The sequence below is a fragment of the Amblyomma americanum genome, chromosome 8 (genome assembly GCF_052857255.1).
Source record: "Amblyomma americanum isolate KBUSLIRL-KWMA chromosome 8, ASM5285725v1, whole genome shotgun sequence".
In the NCBI taxonomy this organism is placed as follows: domain Eukaryota; kingdom Metazoa; phylum Arthropoda; class Arachnida; order Ixodida; family Ixodidae; genus Amblyomma; species Amblyomma americanum.
In genome coordinates this window covers 16,468,300-16,485,138 of record NC_135504.1, presented here as the reverse complement: position 1 = coordinate 16,485,138, position 16,839 = coordinate 16,468,300, and the positions used below count along the sequence as shown (strand labels likewise).

At 42.5% G+C, this 16,839-nt stretch overlaps 1 protein-coding gene across 1 annotated transcript; it reads right to left on the bottom strand.

Annotated features, from left to right (window-relative positions):
• Positions 1–1,851: 1,851 nt before the first annotated feature.
• On the bottom strand, positions 1,852–14,103 carry LOC144100086 (uncharacterized). Its single transcript, XM_077633128.1, has 7 exons — positions 14,012–14,103; positions 12,025–12,094; positions 8,258–8,316; positions 5,758–5,833; positions 4,473–4,528; positions 2,691–2,757; positions 1,852–1,996 (listed from the first exon to the last, which is right to left on the bottom strand). The coding sequence occupies exons 1-7, from the start codon at positions 14,052–14,054 to the stop codon at positions 1,990–1,992; spliced, it is 378 nt and encodes a 125-aa protein (XP_077489254.1). The 5' UTR covers positions 14,055–14,103; the 3' UTR covers positions 1,852–1,989.
• Positions 14,104–16,839: the final 2,736 nt, after the last annotated feature.

The following is a 16,839-nucleotide window of genomic DNA, read 5'->3' as shown; positions in this document are numbered from 1 at the left end:
AAGACGTCATTCTCTTTTTTCTCCTTTGGTTTCCTTCAATCTAGACTAGACTGCTGTGCAGGAATGTCTGTTGACCTTTACTAGAAAAATGTAAAAAAAGAAAAACTTCAATTTTTTTTCCAAGAGGAAAAGTATTTCCCATCTGCTTAAGTAGTCAGTTTAAATATCGTCACCTGGCATTGGCCATTTTGCTATTCCTTCCATGTTGAGCTGTGATTGCACGCTTATCCTACTATGCTTGTGACATTAATTTCTTTTTGGCTGGCTATTCCTTCCAGGCATTTCTAAGACATTTAACTGACAGGCCCAGTTAACTATTTAAGGAACAAAACATAAGCTGCTGGAAGAAAGCACTACAAATACGCCTGGTTCCTTTACTGGCAGAGCATCAAGCGGATGCAAAGCGATAGGAAGAAGAATTTCACACACGAGACTTCAGGAACACACTTAAGATACATGATGGACAACACGATACAGAGTTTTCGACAATGATAAATTATTGAATAGTTGCGTTACCTGTTGTGACACATGTGTGCAAGCTGCATGTTTGGCTTCTTTCTATCAAAATGGTGTTTGGTCGAAGGAATCCTGGATTTAAGAATGGGAATAGTAAATAGTCCCAGTACCAGCATCGTTCACGGGCTTGAAATGCCCACCTAATGCACACCACCAGCAGTTTTCCTCAGTAGAGACCAGGCATTCCGAATGCTGCCTCTTATATCCTTCTTTATCAAGCAATCACAGGCGCCCAATCCTGGGAGGAAATCTGTCAATATCTTTTTTTTATGAGCAGGTTTTAATGCTAAATATTCCCGTCTCTCTAAGTGGGAGCAAACCACGAGGTATCCGTTTTTGCAGTATAAATACCGACTTTGCAGCCAAATTTATGGGTCTAACATCCTAGAATCAGTTACCCAATGAAATTAAATCATATGGAAAATATTCAGTATTTGAGTAAAATTCAAAACAACCTGTACTGATCGCAAAGTCCTGTATCAAGGGCTAGTGCCAATATTCTCTTCGTGTTCCACTCTTGTTCCTGTTCTGTATTAAATTACGTTTGATGTTAGGAACTGCGTTTTTCACTGTTCTAATCCAAACCCTGTTTGTTTGCTGCTCCCATTGTTACTGTTGTTCACAGATATATTTTAGGCCTGCATTCACATTTAGTAATTTCAATGCAATGATTATGTTCTTGCTTTTTATCAATGTCACGTATTTGTAAGGGTTATGTACTTTATATATTTAACGAACTGTTGTTGTTGTTGTTGTTGTTGTTGTTGTTGTTGTTGTTGTTGTTGTTGTTGTTGTTGTTGTTGTTGTTGTTGTTGTTGTTGTTGTTGTTGTTGTTGTTGTTGTTGTTGTTGTTGTTGTTGTTGTTGTTGTTGTTGTTGTTGTTGTTGTTGTTGTTGTTGTTGTTGTTGTTGTTGTTGTTGTTGCCAAATTTGCATAGCAGGTCCCGCAGATGGTTCTGTAACCTTCGGACCTCCTCTTGTGTTTTTTAAATAAGCTTGAACTGAAACTGAAAACCCGCTGTAGTCAGGACACTGGTAAGATAAACAAATTGAACTAACCTGCTTATCCTGCCATAGCCTCATGCTAGGCTGCAGTATGTGAAAATGAATAAATGAAATGCTTCTTCGATAATCTGCGCTGCTGCTTAGACCTGCCACTCTATTTTCATAACAATTTCTTCTGACAAATACATAAGCATTGATATATTCGAACCGACAAGCCTTCATTCAGATGACTTGTTGGAGCCTCGCATATGCAGCCTGCTCGAATTTACCAAAATGTTCAATAAGGAGAAACCAGTGTACTAATTAAACGACAGAAATAAAAACTTGTCACTGCTTTTGTGTACGTGAGTTTATTATAAAGTGTTGTGATGAAAAGTTTATTGAGATGGTCACAGAAAACAAGACGTTTCGTCGGAGCACTCCTGAAATTGCTCTAGATTAGCTGCAGTGGAACTACTCCAAAATTTGATTAATGCCTGAAAAAAAGGAAAAAAATATCGATATGCCCTCCACACACGCTCCTAGAGGTTAGAAACGTGTAATGCGCATTTTTGGCTCTGTAAAGCAGCGTACGTTTCATTCCATTAGCGATCTCTCTCTTCACTATTCTGCAAACACCACTGGTGAACATCTTGATAGGAAATGGGTCAAGAAATGCACAAAGGTGCTCTAGAGAACCAAGCGAAAAGTTTATGCGCTTTTTGCTGTCAGGTGCCACCAGGTTAGGAATAATTAGTGCGGCATTATTGCTACTGGCTTACACGAGGGGCCTGACCTCCTCCCCTTCCGTTCTGGAAGCTCACGTCTCCCGGATGGAGCCTTTATAAAGCGGGCATCTCCTTACATTTCATTTCACGCTTGCACCTAATCTCAACGACAGTATAAGGTTCCAAATTTTTCAGCGCTACTGTTTTTGGTGAATGTGCTGCCGTAATATCTGGCGCTCGTGGCTAACCTTTCCTTTCTCAGGACGCGGTGAAAGAAATATCAACTAGCGGTCACTGAAAACGGCCGCGGTTTCCCAGTTCGGCCACTCCAGACACAGCCGAGAGGAGGCGCTTCAATACAGGTTTCTTGGATGGCATGCGGTGTACATCACTTTTCTCCTGATACTATAGTTGTAAAACTGCAGAGAAAATAACGCAAAAAAAGATAATTTGAGCAGCCTACACAGGGCCCACTGTATGATGTTCCTCCAAGTCACCGATGGTGTGCATCACGTCGTGCTCGGAGGGTACTGCAGAAAAGCACAAAAGAAAACAAACCAAAGCAAAAACTGTTATTAAGTGCACAATGAAAGTCATGAGTATGAAATGTTTGTTTTGATATTTACCTGTATGTTCGCTTTACAAGCTGTTTCATAATGTTCAAGATCCGTTTATTAAGGCCTCAGGCAATATGTTTCAAAAGCAGAATTTAAAGCACCAACATTACACAGTCAAAGCCGTTGACAAAAAAATGATAAAGCTGCAGTGAATCGTTTGGGGGTCTAGAGAAAGCTTGCCGTAGATATGGATTAAAGACGTTATGAGTGCGAATATCCCAGAATAGCTGCCTCAAGATATATGCTAACGGACGTGATTTATTTGAACTAAACTGCACAAACATTTTGCCGCACAAAAACCACTGCAGAATACTGCGCAAACGAAAAAAAACACATTTATAGTTAAAGGCGCACCAGTCTTGAAGGTGTTCCGGATCGTAATGAACAAATGGCTCATTCAAGTACAGTATTACTTGCCGAAATACGCCGCTCCGGCCAACTCGACGAAACCTTACAATGTTCCCAAATACTTGTTCGTCGCAACCACTAATAGAAGGGAGAGCGCAGTCAAAATGAATCCAGGAACCATGTTTATAAGCTATAATTTTGTTTCCGTTTCATTTTGTAGTGACGTCACTCTTGACGAAAGAAACAGGTGGTGGGAAAATAAATACCAATCCCAAGCACGGCCGACGTAGTCCTGACGCCGCCCCTAGCTACGGTACTGCCAATGCATTCAAGTACGTCCTTGTAATAGGGAGAAGGTACCACCAATCAATTTCACAACCGCCGCATAATTTCTCTTTTAAACAGATATTAGCGCGGATAAAGCTTGTGAGACGGCACAAATTCGCCTGCATAACCCCTGATTTATTGTCATCGGGGCAGGTAAACCATGGTGTCATGGCGGAAGGCGCGTTTAAGTGTCGCGGATATGTCCCTGCCACGACCACCTGACGTCACCCGCAAAGACCAACGTCACCAGAAAGCACCGCCCAATGGCAGAGGAATAAAAAAAAAGACAAATGAAACGTTACTAAATAAAGTCCTATAAAATCACTTCAGCAGCAAATAAAAAAGTATTTTTTTTTTGTTCACTTGCGTGACTGCCTCGTGCTTTCCGGTTTAAAGCAACACAATTTACACGATGACAACGTTCACAAGTATTACAATATTTTTTGCGCATTTCTAGGGGAATCATTTTCCTTTCTTAATCTTCTTTTCTTATGTTTCTGCCGCCAAAGACGTTACTCACAAGTTGCCTAAAAGGACACTGAGACACAAATCTATCCAATTTTTGTTGGCAGCAAAAATAGATTATTCGGCTGTTTCTGGTTAAGTTTACTTTTGTCCCGCAGCAAAAAAAAAATATTATAATTACGACAGAAAAAAATTCAATTTAATAACGTTCGTGCATCTCGACTCAAACTCCTGAAGTCCACACCAAGGAGAGATATTTTCTAGCATGTCGAAGTGAATGAAAGTGCAGCATAGTCTTTGGTTCTGTTTTCTTGTCTGGTGTTTTCTGACTTATATATGCTCCATTTTCAAAGACAGTGGCCTCTTGGTCGTTACAATGACAATGTCTGTCGATACAGGTCAATTTCAATTTCTCTTAACAGCCATCTTAATAAACTTGAACACGCTTCGAGCGCTACACGCACTTGAAATCAAAAGAAATCATATACCGGACTCTTGATGAACACGGCGTGGTTGTGCAGGCAAGCGTCGAATGTCGAACGGCCTGAAAGTTTCAGAACATGTCTTTTAGCTCGCTCTCGCCTCACAACCCAAGAAAAGCATCAGCAAACATTTCTACAACGCTCTTAAGTTAGGCTAAAGTACATCGATCTCAGTTTCGATATACGTGCCAGCAAATTACTTGCTTTAAAATCCTTCTCTGATATAAAGCGCAGAAATGTCGGTGAGGGCGTCATTGCTGTCACGCATTCAATTCTCAGTAAAGGTGAACAAATAAAAGCACCGTTTTTTGGCGTCTCTCATATCATTTCTCATATCGTCTCTCACTGATAGAATTCCGCTGCGCACAGGATTTTTGCTGACTTTAACGGATGATGTGTTTAAGAGAGCAGATTTTCTGCAGTTGTCATCTGTAGGTCAAATCTACAAAAGATCCTGCCACTGTCAAAGAACGAAAAAGTTTCACCTTCTTCGAACAGAGGAGGAATCAAAGTCATTTTCTACATCCGATGTGAACCAACATTTGGGCTTTATGTGGTTCTTTACCAATGCGCCAACCAGTAGGTTTGTCTAACAGTAACGAAAAGCACTCCAAGTTGGCGATTCGGGGTCCATACCCATCACCATCAAGTCAATTCGGCGCCGAAAGACTTGCTAATAGTTTAGACTGGCCCTTGGATCATGAACTAAAGACCCCAATGCGCATAGCACTATACGCGGGAGTGTCGGCATGAAACCTGGTAAAACAATGCTTGTCTCCTTCGCTTCCTACTATGACTATGAATGTCTTAATGACGGCGCACATATATTTCACGGTTTAATGACAGCAGTTGTCTGGTCTCGAAGAGAAAAATATGGCTTGCTTGTTCACCCTAATTAGGAGTGCACTTACTAACCGAGCTTACCCGAGTTACTCGGGTAAGCTACTGTGGTCATCTACTGAAATCATCCTCACCTTATCAGTCTTCTATTTTTTACTCTTCTTCATTACACTATTGTTATAAGTTCACCTATACAGTATAAATAACCTACAAGCTTGCGAAGCTAAGTATAGTGTGCGGCTCTAAATTGATGAGCAGATTTATTTTAATTTCTTGCTATCCATGTGAGCTCTGAGAGCACTGACGCCAGACAGAGAGGAAATATCGTGTTCGAGCCCAAGGATTTCATTCTGGATCTAAAATAAAAGCTTAACTTCAGATCAGATATATTAGAGATCATTCTGCGTTTGACCCCATTATGTTGTGACAGTAAAGAGAAGCTTAATCTTACCCTTGCCGCAAACCTCCAAAGTAACCAGGTTGGTTGTCTGCCGCCGCCCCTCCGTAGTAACTGGAACGACTGTTACCTAAAAACAGATTTTGGAGACATCGTCATCAGCATCAGCATCATCACAATCGTCAGCCTAAAAGCGCCTGCTGCAGGGTTAAGGCCTCTCCCATATCCATTCAATTAATACTGCCTTGTACCACCTATGTTGAAGTTAATCCCTGACAAAGAGTCTAGTAAAATGCACGAGACCAAGTATCAGTCTTTCGGGGAAGCAGTGGCAACCGCAAAAGGCTCCCCTCGCTCGTCAAAGATAGTAGTGCTTTTTCAATGTCTCTTCTGCATTGCTTACAGCTTCTGTTTTCCGCGCTTTACGGCGACTAGTAGATCGCAAGAATATCGCAACAATGCATTGTAGCACTGATATAACTAAAACTGCATTAAATGCAGTAAAATTAAGTATAAAGCATATATTCTGGAATGGAATGTGTTATGTCAAATTGTAAACTGGACGTAAGATATAAACAAGAGCAAACATCTGGAGAATTCGCGAGTTTATGTTAAACGATGTGGCGTGTAATTTTGTAATCGTACAAGAAGATAATCGCGACTCTTGTTTCCTTGAAAAAAAAAAAAACACAAGCATAAACATACATACGCCATGTGAGTTACATAGGCCAAGCACTCTGTCACAATTCTGCTGCCCTCACCACTGCACAAGCTTTTGCTCAAGGAATATCCAAGTAACACGCCCAAGGGGTGGATTTTGGTAGCTTCTTAATAGTGCTAAATGCTCGCCTTCTTTCCTAGGCTTTTCTCCATGGCTTTTATTCAATTTTTTTATGAAAGAATTCTTGTTCAAGGCCTACAGTGCTGACTGAAATGACGCTAAACGATAACTTAGTTGCATAGCGCAGTCTTTAGCTTTCCTTGTCAGAGTTCATACTCGACTTTCAACGAGTGTCACCAGTTCCTCTTGAGAGTATGCGTTTATTCTAAACGCTCTCAGCGTGCATGGTCAGCAGTAGTATTAAGTGGTTTTATTTAAAATAATAGTAAAAAAGAAAGGAAAAGATGTTTGCTAGTCTCGGCATCTACCATCGATACTGAAGCACCTGAGCCGGGTCAGCGGAAGTAAAGGATAGCAGGCAGAATGGAGAAATGAAATGAAAGATTTGAGGGGACACGAAGATAGGATAGGGATTAAAGATCCTAAGGTGGTCGAAATTATTACAGTGAAGCTGTATACCTCTACCATCCAAGGAAATTTTGAAAAGTGGATTTCATATTTACCACCGAAAAACTCGATTAATGTTAACTGTGACCTTCGAGTTCATTTTGAAAGCTATATTTTAGTGCGTTCGCACGAGAGCTTTCATTCAGCGTTATATGGGCATTAACTCATTATCACTATTTCCTCATACACCCTTAAGGTGAAACTTTATTGTACCCTCCTGTGACATCTAAACACCGTAACAGAAGTGAAAACCCAAAGTGCGCACATAATTCACATCTGGTCTAGCCACCTTAAATTGTCTATCATTTTCCCCTACATTTTTACATATCCGAGATTAGCCCTCCTCGCTCTCGAAGTGAAAAAGAGTAACCGTTGATAGGTAGGGGTGACAAGCACCATTTCGATTTATCCTTTTTTTCTTCAGGTCTTTGCCCTGTAGAAAAATTTCGGGGCTACACTGGAAGGTCTGTCTTCGCCGACTTTTTGTTTTGTTTTGTTTTGAGAAAGTAAGATGTGCGGGAGAGTATGTGCCCTGCGGGCAATGTTTTGTTACACTCACTAATAAACGACCACTCTGACTGCTTAATTCGACGGGTTTCCCAGCCTGTCGAGTCGCCAGGAACATTTGTGATTGCGCGGCGAGGCGCCATAGCAGTAGTCTCATGATCAAGGCCTGTGCTGCTGGTTTCCAGGTCCAAAAGGTCTATAATAACCGATGTGTATGTGTATAATAGTGTAATATGTATATGTGTAATGTGTAATGTGTAATATGTGTAATGTGTATCATAACTGACTGGCAGCTCTGAGTGACTTGCTATTTAAGTGGAGGTCGGTGAGAAGGCACTGAGTGCCATTCACTACCAGCCGCGACAATCAGCGTGACGTCATCCGCCATGGCTTACGTGAGCAGAAAGAAGAAACCCATTGCACAGGGCAAAGTAAAAATAAAACGAAAGAAAAGGTTATAAAACACAGCCGTAGGATAATATTGTAAGAAAGAATAAAAAGAGTTTTATTTTCTCCTATTCACCTTACCCCATGGATCCTCTTTAGCAGTTTAAAGTAACGCGGTTAACATAAAGCGGAGTTCTGACACCTAATACTAAAGTTTGATTTCGAAATTTCTTGTGTGACTTAGTTCACCTTTAACCTTTTATACTTAGTCTTTCTACTCGGCGTGTCTTTTTTTTTTTTAAATGTAGTCCAACCACATCGAATAAGCTAGGAGTGTAGCCTGTAGGCGAGATGAAAAAAAAATTCAAATACCGATATCTGGAAGGCGCTGGGGTCTTCCGAGATAACTGAGCTCTTCGGGTTTTGGAGATCTGAAAATAAATTTCGGAATAAATATTGTACACTCTCTCGTAACAAAATGAAAAAAAACATCATTAACCATTCACCGAAGCTTTTAATTAAAATCATGAGAAAAAGATAGGCAGGTCGACTCCATGGATTTGCCCGTACGTTCATTTCTTCAAAAAGCAGCATCTCAATTCAGGCAGTAACAGTGCTGGTGATGACCTCATCATTACCCTGCACTCAATTCACTGTCATGAGCGGTGGAAAAAGCGCACATTCTCTTATCGGCTTTCATGTGTTTTGCCAACAGAATGAAGCTAAGCACAGTATTGCTCGCTGCACTCAGAACGCAGTTTCTGTACTGAAACTTGTATTTTTTGCACTTATCATTTGTGGACTTAGTTTGTAAAATATTCTGCGAATGCAAGGCTACAGGGCCACACGCGAGCGTCTGTAACCACACACAGAAGAAACAGCAAAATCATTTCCTTCGTTCGTAGTGAACCATCCGGTTCTCACCGCAGCGACAGCCAGCACGTTCGCTTATCGGTAGTGGCGCACCCACCCGTTTTCTCATGCGTGCACGTGACCATCAAGTAGCTTAAGCACCGAAATACTGAGTGGCCTCCTAACCGTTACACCTGACCATTAGATTATCATCGTTGAATTTAATGCCCTTCACACCTGGTCCTAGAACAAGTTTTCTTATATCTCTCGCCTTTGATCGTGACCTCCAGTGCCTTAATGGCGGAACGGCACCAAATATTGTAGGACTGAATTCCGGTAGATGTCGTCGTGACGTGGATTTGTTTCTTTGGTACCTTTTCAGCAGCGTCCGGCTGTTTTCGAGTACACAAGCCCGTGGCTATGACCAAATATCTATGTATATCAACATTTCTGGTCGTAGCTCATGAACTACTATTGCACGTACGCAAAAGAGTAAGTTGTGATCGTTTAGTACACTAATGGAAGACGTACACAGATAAGACGTCTGCACAGGTATGGAAGAGAAATTCTAGAGACTATGAAAAGCGCGGCACGCTTATTCAACTCAGTGCCGAGGTGCAGGTAGCTCTGCATTAAATAGCAGCCTCTGCGATCCCTTAGAGCATCTGCGTGTCGAGGCTGAAGGACACCAATATCTTAAAAAGGAGTAAGGATAAAATAGTCTGTGAACTGATCTGGCCTTTCCTTGTCAGAGAAAAGGGTAGTACTTGTGTAAGCACCCCTTCAATCACAATGTATAAGGATGAAAGCGTTTTTTTAGAAAGAATGAGGTGAAACACGTGTGTGCTGCTGTTGCTTCCTGAAACGAATTCTTTTGTTCGCATGGGTGGGTTCTCCTTACCCCCTTGATGTATCTTCTTATATTCACTCGTCACGCTGTGAATAAACAACTGCAGGTTGCGCCTGACTAGTCTTTCCTGCTCTGTGTTGTCTGATTTGGCGCCAGTTTTTTTCTGTTGATATGCACCAACCAGCCCCCAACATGCTCTACTCAAACGTTGGGGGTCATTCTGTGAGTCGCTTGATCCCCTAAAGCCTTCATCACGGGCTTGAAGCGCCGTTCAAGGTCTTCGTATATCTCGACAGCGCCATCTGCTTAAGTCTGTGGATATAGCAAACATGATTTAGCTGAGGACTTCTGCGCTACGGTAGCATGTTCAAAGACTCATTCCGTAACCCTGACTTGCATACCAAGGTGATACCTCTAAATACCCGCAAATAAATTTTCTCTTCTCCTTGGATGAGCTTGACCCCACGATGTCTTGTTGCAGACGATGATCATTGCCGGGACGAGATGGTGAGACGTGTTCTTCACATGCAAACCTTTGCCATGAGGCTCGATGCACTTTTTGGACCAAAATAAGTTGTGGAGTGTGCGTACTGTTCTAAACGATTGGATGCCCCATCGTGTCATATGCTTCTACTCCTAAAACAAGGCAAGGTATCACTCGACTGTGCCTTCCCTACTGAAAATTCCAGTATGAGAAGTTTTATAATTCCATACGTTTCCATAAAAAAAAATTTATAGAGTCTGTATGGAGCATATGGAGTCGGTAAGGGCTGTATGGAAGCACGTATGGACTCCATTACGTCAAGTACAATGCATGGAAATCGCATAGAAATTATGGAAGTGCTAATAGTTGCCGTAGAGACAAGATATAGATGTCCATATATTTCTCTGTATCTTATGAACTCCATATTCCCATAATTACATACGAGCGGTTCACATGGAACGTTCTAGCGGGGTTATACCATCCAAACTCACAGCAAAGCTCGGTCATCGCCAACCCTTTAACCACCCAACTAATTCCTAATGAACGTGCCGAAATCGACAAATTTTTCGACTATTTTTGAAGGAAATGATCGTTGTGAGGCTTAAAATACGCGCAAAGGTGCAAGACGCTTTTGGTGGATGACTACCACCCTGTAGTGTTGAAAATTTCCACCAGTGAAATTGCCGAGCGTAACTCGTCTCTGAAAGTGGGAGTGCTGGTTGCCATTAACCACCTTTCTGACCTTTTGTAACTTATACAACCTCTATTTCGCATGCAGGAAACGTTTTTTTGTAGTTAAACGCGGCACTCTACCGACGAAGGCCGACTGCAATTTGTCCTTGATGTCCCTTTATATACATGGGTGGTGTATTTGTTCGCAAGGTAAGAACTGTGCTGTGAATGCAAGAGTCATTTAGAAACCTCACGTGCTAGCCATATACCTCTGCCTTATAAAATGAATATCATTCGAATCAAATGGCATACGATGTATGGCATGCCATTCGTTCTATTTCGCTGCTATACAGTAAAAACATATGTCAATTCCAAATTATAGCTATAAGGATCAATGAAAAAAATTTAGTGCGTATAAAATGTACTTGAAATTGTTGTACAGTATTTTCTGGCGTGCAAAAACAATTTTGTAGAGTTGTATAGGCGCCACACTGCAGCACTTCAGCCATCCAATGCCAAGTCAAGTGTAAAGTCAGCCAGAAATCTGATAACTGTCAAGAAACAATATGGCTGACACGGTGGAGCGCGCAGACTCGCGGAACTTGGAATTGACATCGAAAAGGTGAAGCGCTCAGCTACAGCTTCAAGTACACTTATGAGCTAAACAGACATGGAGCGCCAACCAACAAGAAATACGCCATAGAAAATGATCAACTGTCGCGGCCAGGCCCCAAGCTTCACCCTGAGCCACTGCCGTTGCTGAGATCAGGAGTAATAGATATCCACGACTGCGTCCGGTGCGAATTTTTTCGTACAAAAATTAACACTTTTCTTTTAAGAAAACTCAAGAAATGAAACTTCTAAATTTGAAGGCGCGCACATTATTTTTTTGCACTGCTTGATTCTGCTGAGTACCTGGAGTCCAGAGTATAAGTTCGATTAAAAATATAACGTGAATGATTTCCCCAAACTCATTCAACAGCGAAATTCATTCGAACCTAATGAGTGCAAGTTATGACAATGAATGTTCACGTGCCGCAGCCGTTCAATCGCACTAGTTGCTGATGCCGTTCGATTCTAATGATAGTAAATTCGCTAGTGTGAGATAGAAATTATAATGCATCACCGCATTTGAGAAATGTCTACACAAAGCTAAGGAACATTACAGATAGTGTGGTGAAATAAAAAGAGAAAATTAATGCCTGTATATGTTTATTGCTTTCAATGACTGTTGCCTTCAAATCTGGGACAAAGTTTTCGTGAATAGTCTGCTATACTTACCCTCGCCGCGCCGCACCCCAGAAAGTGGGCTGGTTATCCGCTCCTCCGTAGTAGGCAGGTTGATGGCTAACTAAAAATAGGAGTTGTACACATAAGGCACATGTAGAGCCCGGATATTGACTCTAGTTAAGGGCAAAAGATTGGGATACAGCGTTCTGCGCAGCAAGGTCAATCGGATAATGGTTCCCTCGGCGTTCACTGGTACTAGCGCTGTGATGTTTCTTTTCATCTATTGTAGCCTATTGATACTGTACGCCACACTCGCAAGCAGATCCCAGTGATACCAGTGGCCGCTTTAGTCTTTAAAGGAGGCCGGGAATATTTTAAAAATTCATAACTGCAGCAAAATAAAATGCAAATTATTTAACTTGAAAAAGATGTGATGTACACAATTATGAGATATACGGAAAACTTACACAAATCTAAACATCCACCAAATTCATGGGCCCTGGTTGCACGCCAACAAGGAAGTAACAAGTTGAACTCGGTAGAATAATCTGATGAAAGCACATTTCACAATATATGAACTTGGAACTGCGAAAACTGCTCAACTTGCCGCTATCTACAAGACTCAGATAAAAACCATAAGTGCGTGATACAATGTCATATCTGAAACTGATGATAACAAGGCAAGGCATTCTGACTATGCATTCCCTCAATAAGAAAGACAATACTCTCGTATTCTCAGCGCGTATTCAATGGTGTGCGCATTAAATCGCCAAGCAGCAAAGTCACAGCTTTGTCTACCGACATATCGACTATACACTATGAGAATTAGTGCGTACTAAATGCGCTCAATTTTTTGAAGGAATTCCATACCGTCGAAAAGAAGCTTAATCTACAATGAATTAATAGCTTGGTGCGGGCTAGTTGATGAATCATCATGGAAAGAGGAAGCGCGAAGCAACAGTCCTTACAGGAATTTCATTAGACAATCATAGACTGTCCATAGAGCTCTGTTTATAAAGTCTATAGACTCTCTATAGCCAAACCCTAGAGGACAGTCTATCGGTAATACAAATCCTATAGGCGGTCACAGACAATCTATAAATTTATGCCCATACACTTATAGCACACTTTTTTCTATAGACAGTCTTTTGACTGTGAATAGACAAAGATAAACATCTATAGGAAGGCAATAGAGACTACAAGAAGTCTATAGACTATATACAGAAGATCATTTTTTTGTCTGGGAAGGACCAAAAAAGACAAGAGAACGCAGGATAAGCGCTTGTCCTGTGTTCTGTGTCTCGCTTCCCTCCTTGTTGCTGCTCGCTGCCGCTTTACATGACTACAATAAATGTCCGTGTGCATCTACTACTCCTTCCATAGCATTTTTCCTTGGCATCGTGCAAGTAGAACGCGTTTAAAGCTTTCCATGTAAACTAACTAAAAACCTAACAAGTTGAAATTATGAGCGAAGGAATTGCGACGTCTTGCATACTAGTGCTTTGCACTAAGGCAATGCATCAAGGCCTTGCTTTGTTGCTGTGTTAACAACTCTGCTGTAAACTAAACCCCCTTCAGATGATTCGGCCGTTGTTTTCAGCGGTTGTCTATTTCATTGCGCCCTGCTGAAAAAAACTGAGATCTGATAAGCAGACCCAGTTGCAATCCCTCTCTGGATAAGGCAACTTGACACGTACGCGTCGTAGCCTTTCGCCTTGCTGCACGGACGCCAATACGGCGGTCACTGTTGCTTCAGTGCACGCGTCCAATAAGCGAGGTCTATTATGCAGTTTTCGTAACGCTTAATGGGACAATTTTTAATGGCTGAACCGTGTATCTTTTACCCCCTTCACAGTTATAAAATAAACAATGCCGGCTTTTATATACAACAATATAGAGTGAAGCTAAGCCTAAGTTACTCAAGCTTCGGCATAGGTATTACAATTCTCTGCAACGGAACTTTGGGTCCAGCTAAACAAAACTAGTTTTGTCTGAGACATTCGGAACGATTTATCTTGAAGTATAAACAGAATCATACTTAGGTCATCGGGCCCCGGCACTTTGAGCACTGGGTTTATCATATGCACACCCTCCAGACTGTTGACGTTCCCACGCTTCCTCCGTGAAGGGTTCATCCTGAAACGCATAATAAAAAACATATTCCAATTAGTAGCTTTTCTGTGGCCTGCTAGCAGTAATTAGAGGTTTTCAAGCAGGCTCTGATAGAAATGAAAACAATTATTAGGCAAGGCAGCAATGTGGGCTAGTTGGTCGTACATTTGGTTTGAATAACGTGCTACACACTAACAAAACGACAACTGGAACGGAGGACACAGGACACAGCGCGCTTGTCCTGTGTCCTACGTTCCAATTGTTTTGTTAGTGTGTAGCGCGTTATTCAAACCAAATTGTTAGGCGATGTAATGAGCAGCTCTAAAGTGGGCGAAGCAAATAAGATCATGCATAAAACTTCTTCATCATCATCATCACCATCATCATCATCAGCCTGACTACACCAACTGCAAGGCAAAGGCCTCTCCTATGTCACTCCAATTACCCCGTTTTTTTGCCAGCTGCGGCCACCGCATCACCGCAAACTTCTGAGGGACTGAGTTCGCTTATACTTCTGCATGTTCTCAGCACGATTCCACCGCTATATACGTTGATATCGCCTCCTATGCCCACCCACTGTCATTCGCCTGTGTTGCCATAGACAGTACCAACACTCCACTTCTGGCAGCCTCTGTCCGAGCCCCAGACCCAACCGCCGCTGAAACGATCGCCATCGTCCTCACCATAAAAATGGCAAACACTCACTCCAACAGCCCTCACATATTCACAGACTCTCAAACCGTCTGTGGAGCGTACACAAGAGGCCGTGTCCCACGACAGCCGTTACGCTTTCTGTGACGCACACTCTACCAAAGCCGCGTCACCATCTGGGTCATTAGCCACGAAGGCCTTGGTAGAAACGCCAGGGCGAACACGTTAGCTCGAGAATATACTCAACCACCAGGGCCATCCCCTCTTGCCCTGTACACCCTATCCTCCCACTCGGCCAACCGGCGCGAAACCCAACGCCTTAATAGATTAAAAACATCTAGAGCGCAACTTAAAACAGACAAGCACGAAGACGAGAGCAGACACATGAGCGCTTACTTCCAACTGGCATTTATTGACAGGAACAATTACATATATGCTGAAATAAAAAAAAAGAAAAGATATGAGGCATACGGGCCTTGACTCTTCAAAAATTTCAATTCAGCTTCTGTCAGGGCAACCGAGGACGCATTAAGAGGGCGCACTGTTTTGAATTCCGCTCTATATGTTTTGAATCATGGATTACCAACTAGCCCGCAACCTTACCCCAGTGCCTTCATAGAGGCCTCAACTTTCTCCTTCTGCTTTGAAGACTCCTCCCTCATACGGCGTCTTCAAACAGACATCTACCCAACCTGCACTATTTGCATCGTCTACACCCAACCATTTATGAAGACAAATGTCCTTGGTGCGGCGACACCCCACCCCTAACGCATATCACATGGAAATGTCCTCAAAAACCGCGCCATCTACAGTAAACAGTAAAATAATGCGGATGGCCCTGTAGCTGCGGGAGGTGAAGCTGACCAGCGCACGCCTCGACTACCAGGCAACGCTCCTTCTCATCGCCAGAAGGTCGGCAGAAGCCTCCGGGGCCCTGGGCTGAGTTTCCACCCACGTGCACTCCAGCCACCGTCCTCTTCAATAAAAGTGCACTCAATCACTCACTAACACTCACTCACACTCGCTCACTTACTAACACTCACTCACACTCACTCACACTCGCTCACTTACTAACACTCACTCACTCACACTCGCTCACTTACTAACACTCACTCACACTCGCTCACTCACTCACTCACACTCACTCACTCACTCACTAAAACTCACACTCACAGTCACTCACACTCATTAACACTCACTCACACACTCACACTAACTATCCCACTCGCTCACTAACACTCACTGATTCACTCACTCACACTCACTCACTCATTCAGGCTCACTAACACTCACTCACACTCACTCACTCAGTCACACTCACTCACACTCGCTCACTCACTCACTCACTAACACTCACTCACACTCACTCACACTCGCTCGCTTACTAACACTCACTCACTCACACTCGCTCACTTACTGACACTCACTCACACTCGCTCACTCACACTCACTAACACTCACTCACTCGCACTCCCTCACTCGCACTCACTCACTCGCTCACTAACACTCACTCACTCACTCACTAACACTCACACACTCACACTCATTAACACTCACTCACACACTCAAACTAACTCACTCACTCGCTCACTAACACTCACTGACTCACTCACTCACACTCACTCATTAACACTCACTAACAATCACTCACACTCATTAACACTCACTCACACACTCAAACTAACTCACTCACTCGCTCACTAACACTCACTGACTCACTCACTCACACTCACTCATTAACACTCACTAACAATCACTCACACTCACTCACTCACTGACCTCCGCAACCTCACCATTGCTTCGTCTTTCTCCCGTCAACTTCCAAACATCAAAAGCGAGCAGCGGAATGATGAAGTTACGTATTATCTCAAACAAAATTTTGCGGGCCAGCAGTCTAAAAACAGATAATTTCGACGCATTAGCGCAACCCAGTTGACTGAACTGTGTTTACACATGAGGAGACCTGCATGCTCTAGGCTCTAGCCACTTGTAGCAATACCATAATACGGGGATGCGAGGAAGTTACAGTTAACATTATACAAAAAACACGTGTCCCGTAAACTATTGATCGCGATAGCATATTTTTTTAGTTATTTGAAGCCC

Excerpts from the sequence above, each read along its gene's own strand:
- LOC144100086 (XM_077633128.1), bottom strand. The coding sequence starts at position 14,054 with ATGATAAACCCAGTGCTCAAAGTGCCGGGGCCCGATGACCTAA. Across the intron at positions 4,529-5,757 it reads TTTGGAGGTTTGCGGCAAGG|GCCGTTCGACATTCGACGCT; the intron begins GTAAGATTAAGC and ends TGAAACTTTCAG. Across the intron at positions 2,758-4,472 it reads CCGTGTTCATCAAGAGTCCG|TACCCTCCGAGCACGACGTG; the intron begins GTATATGATTTC and ends GCTTTTCTGCAG.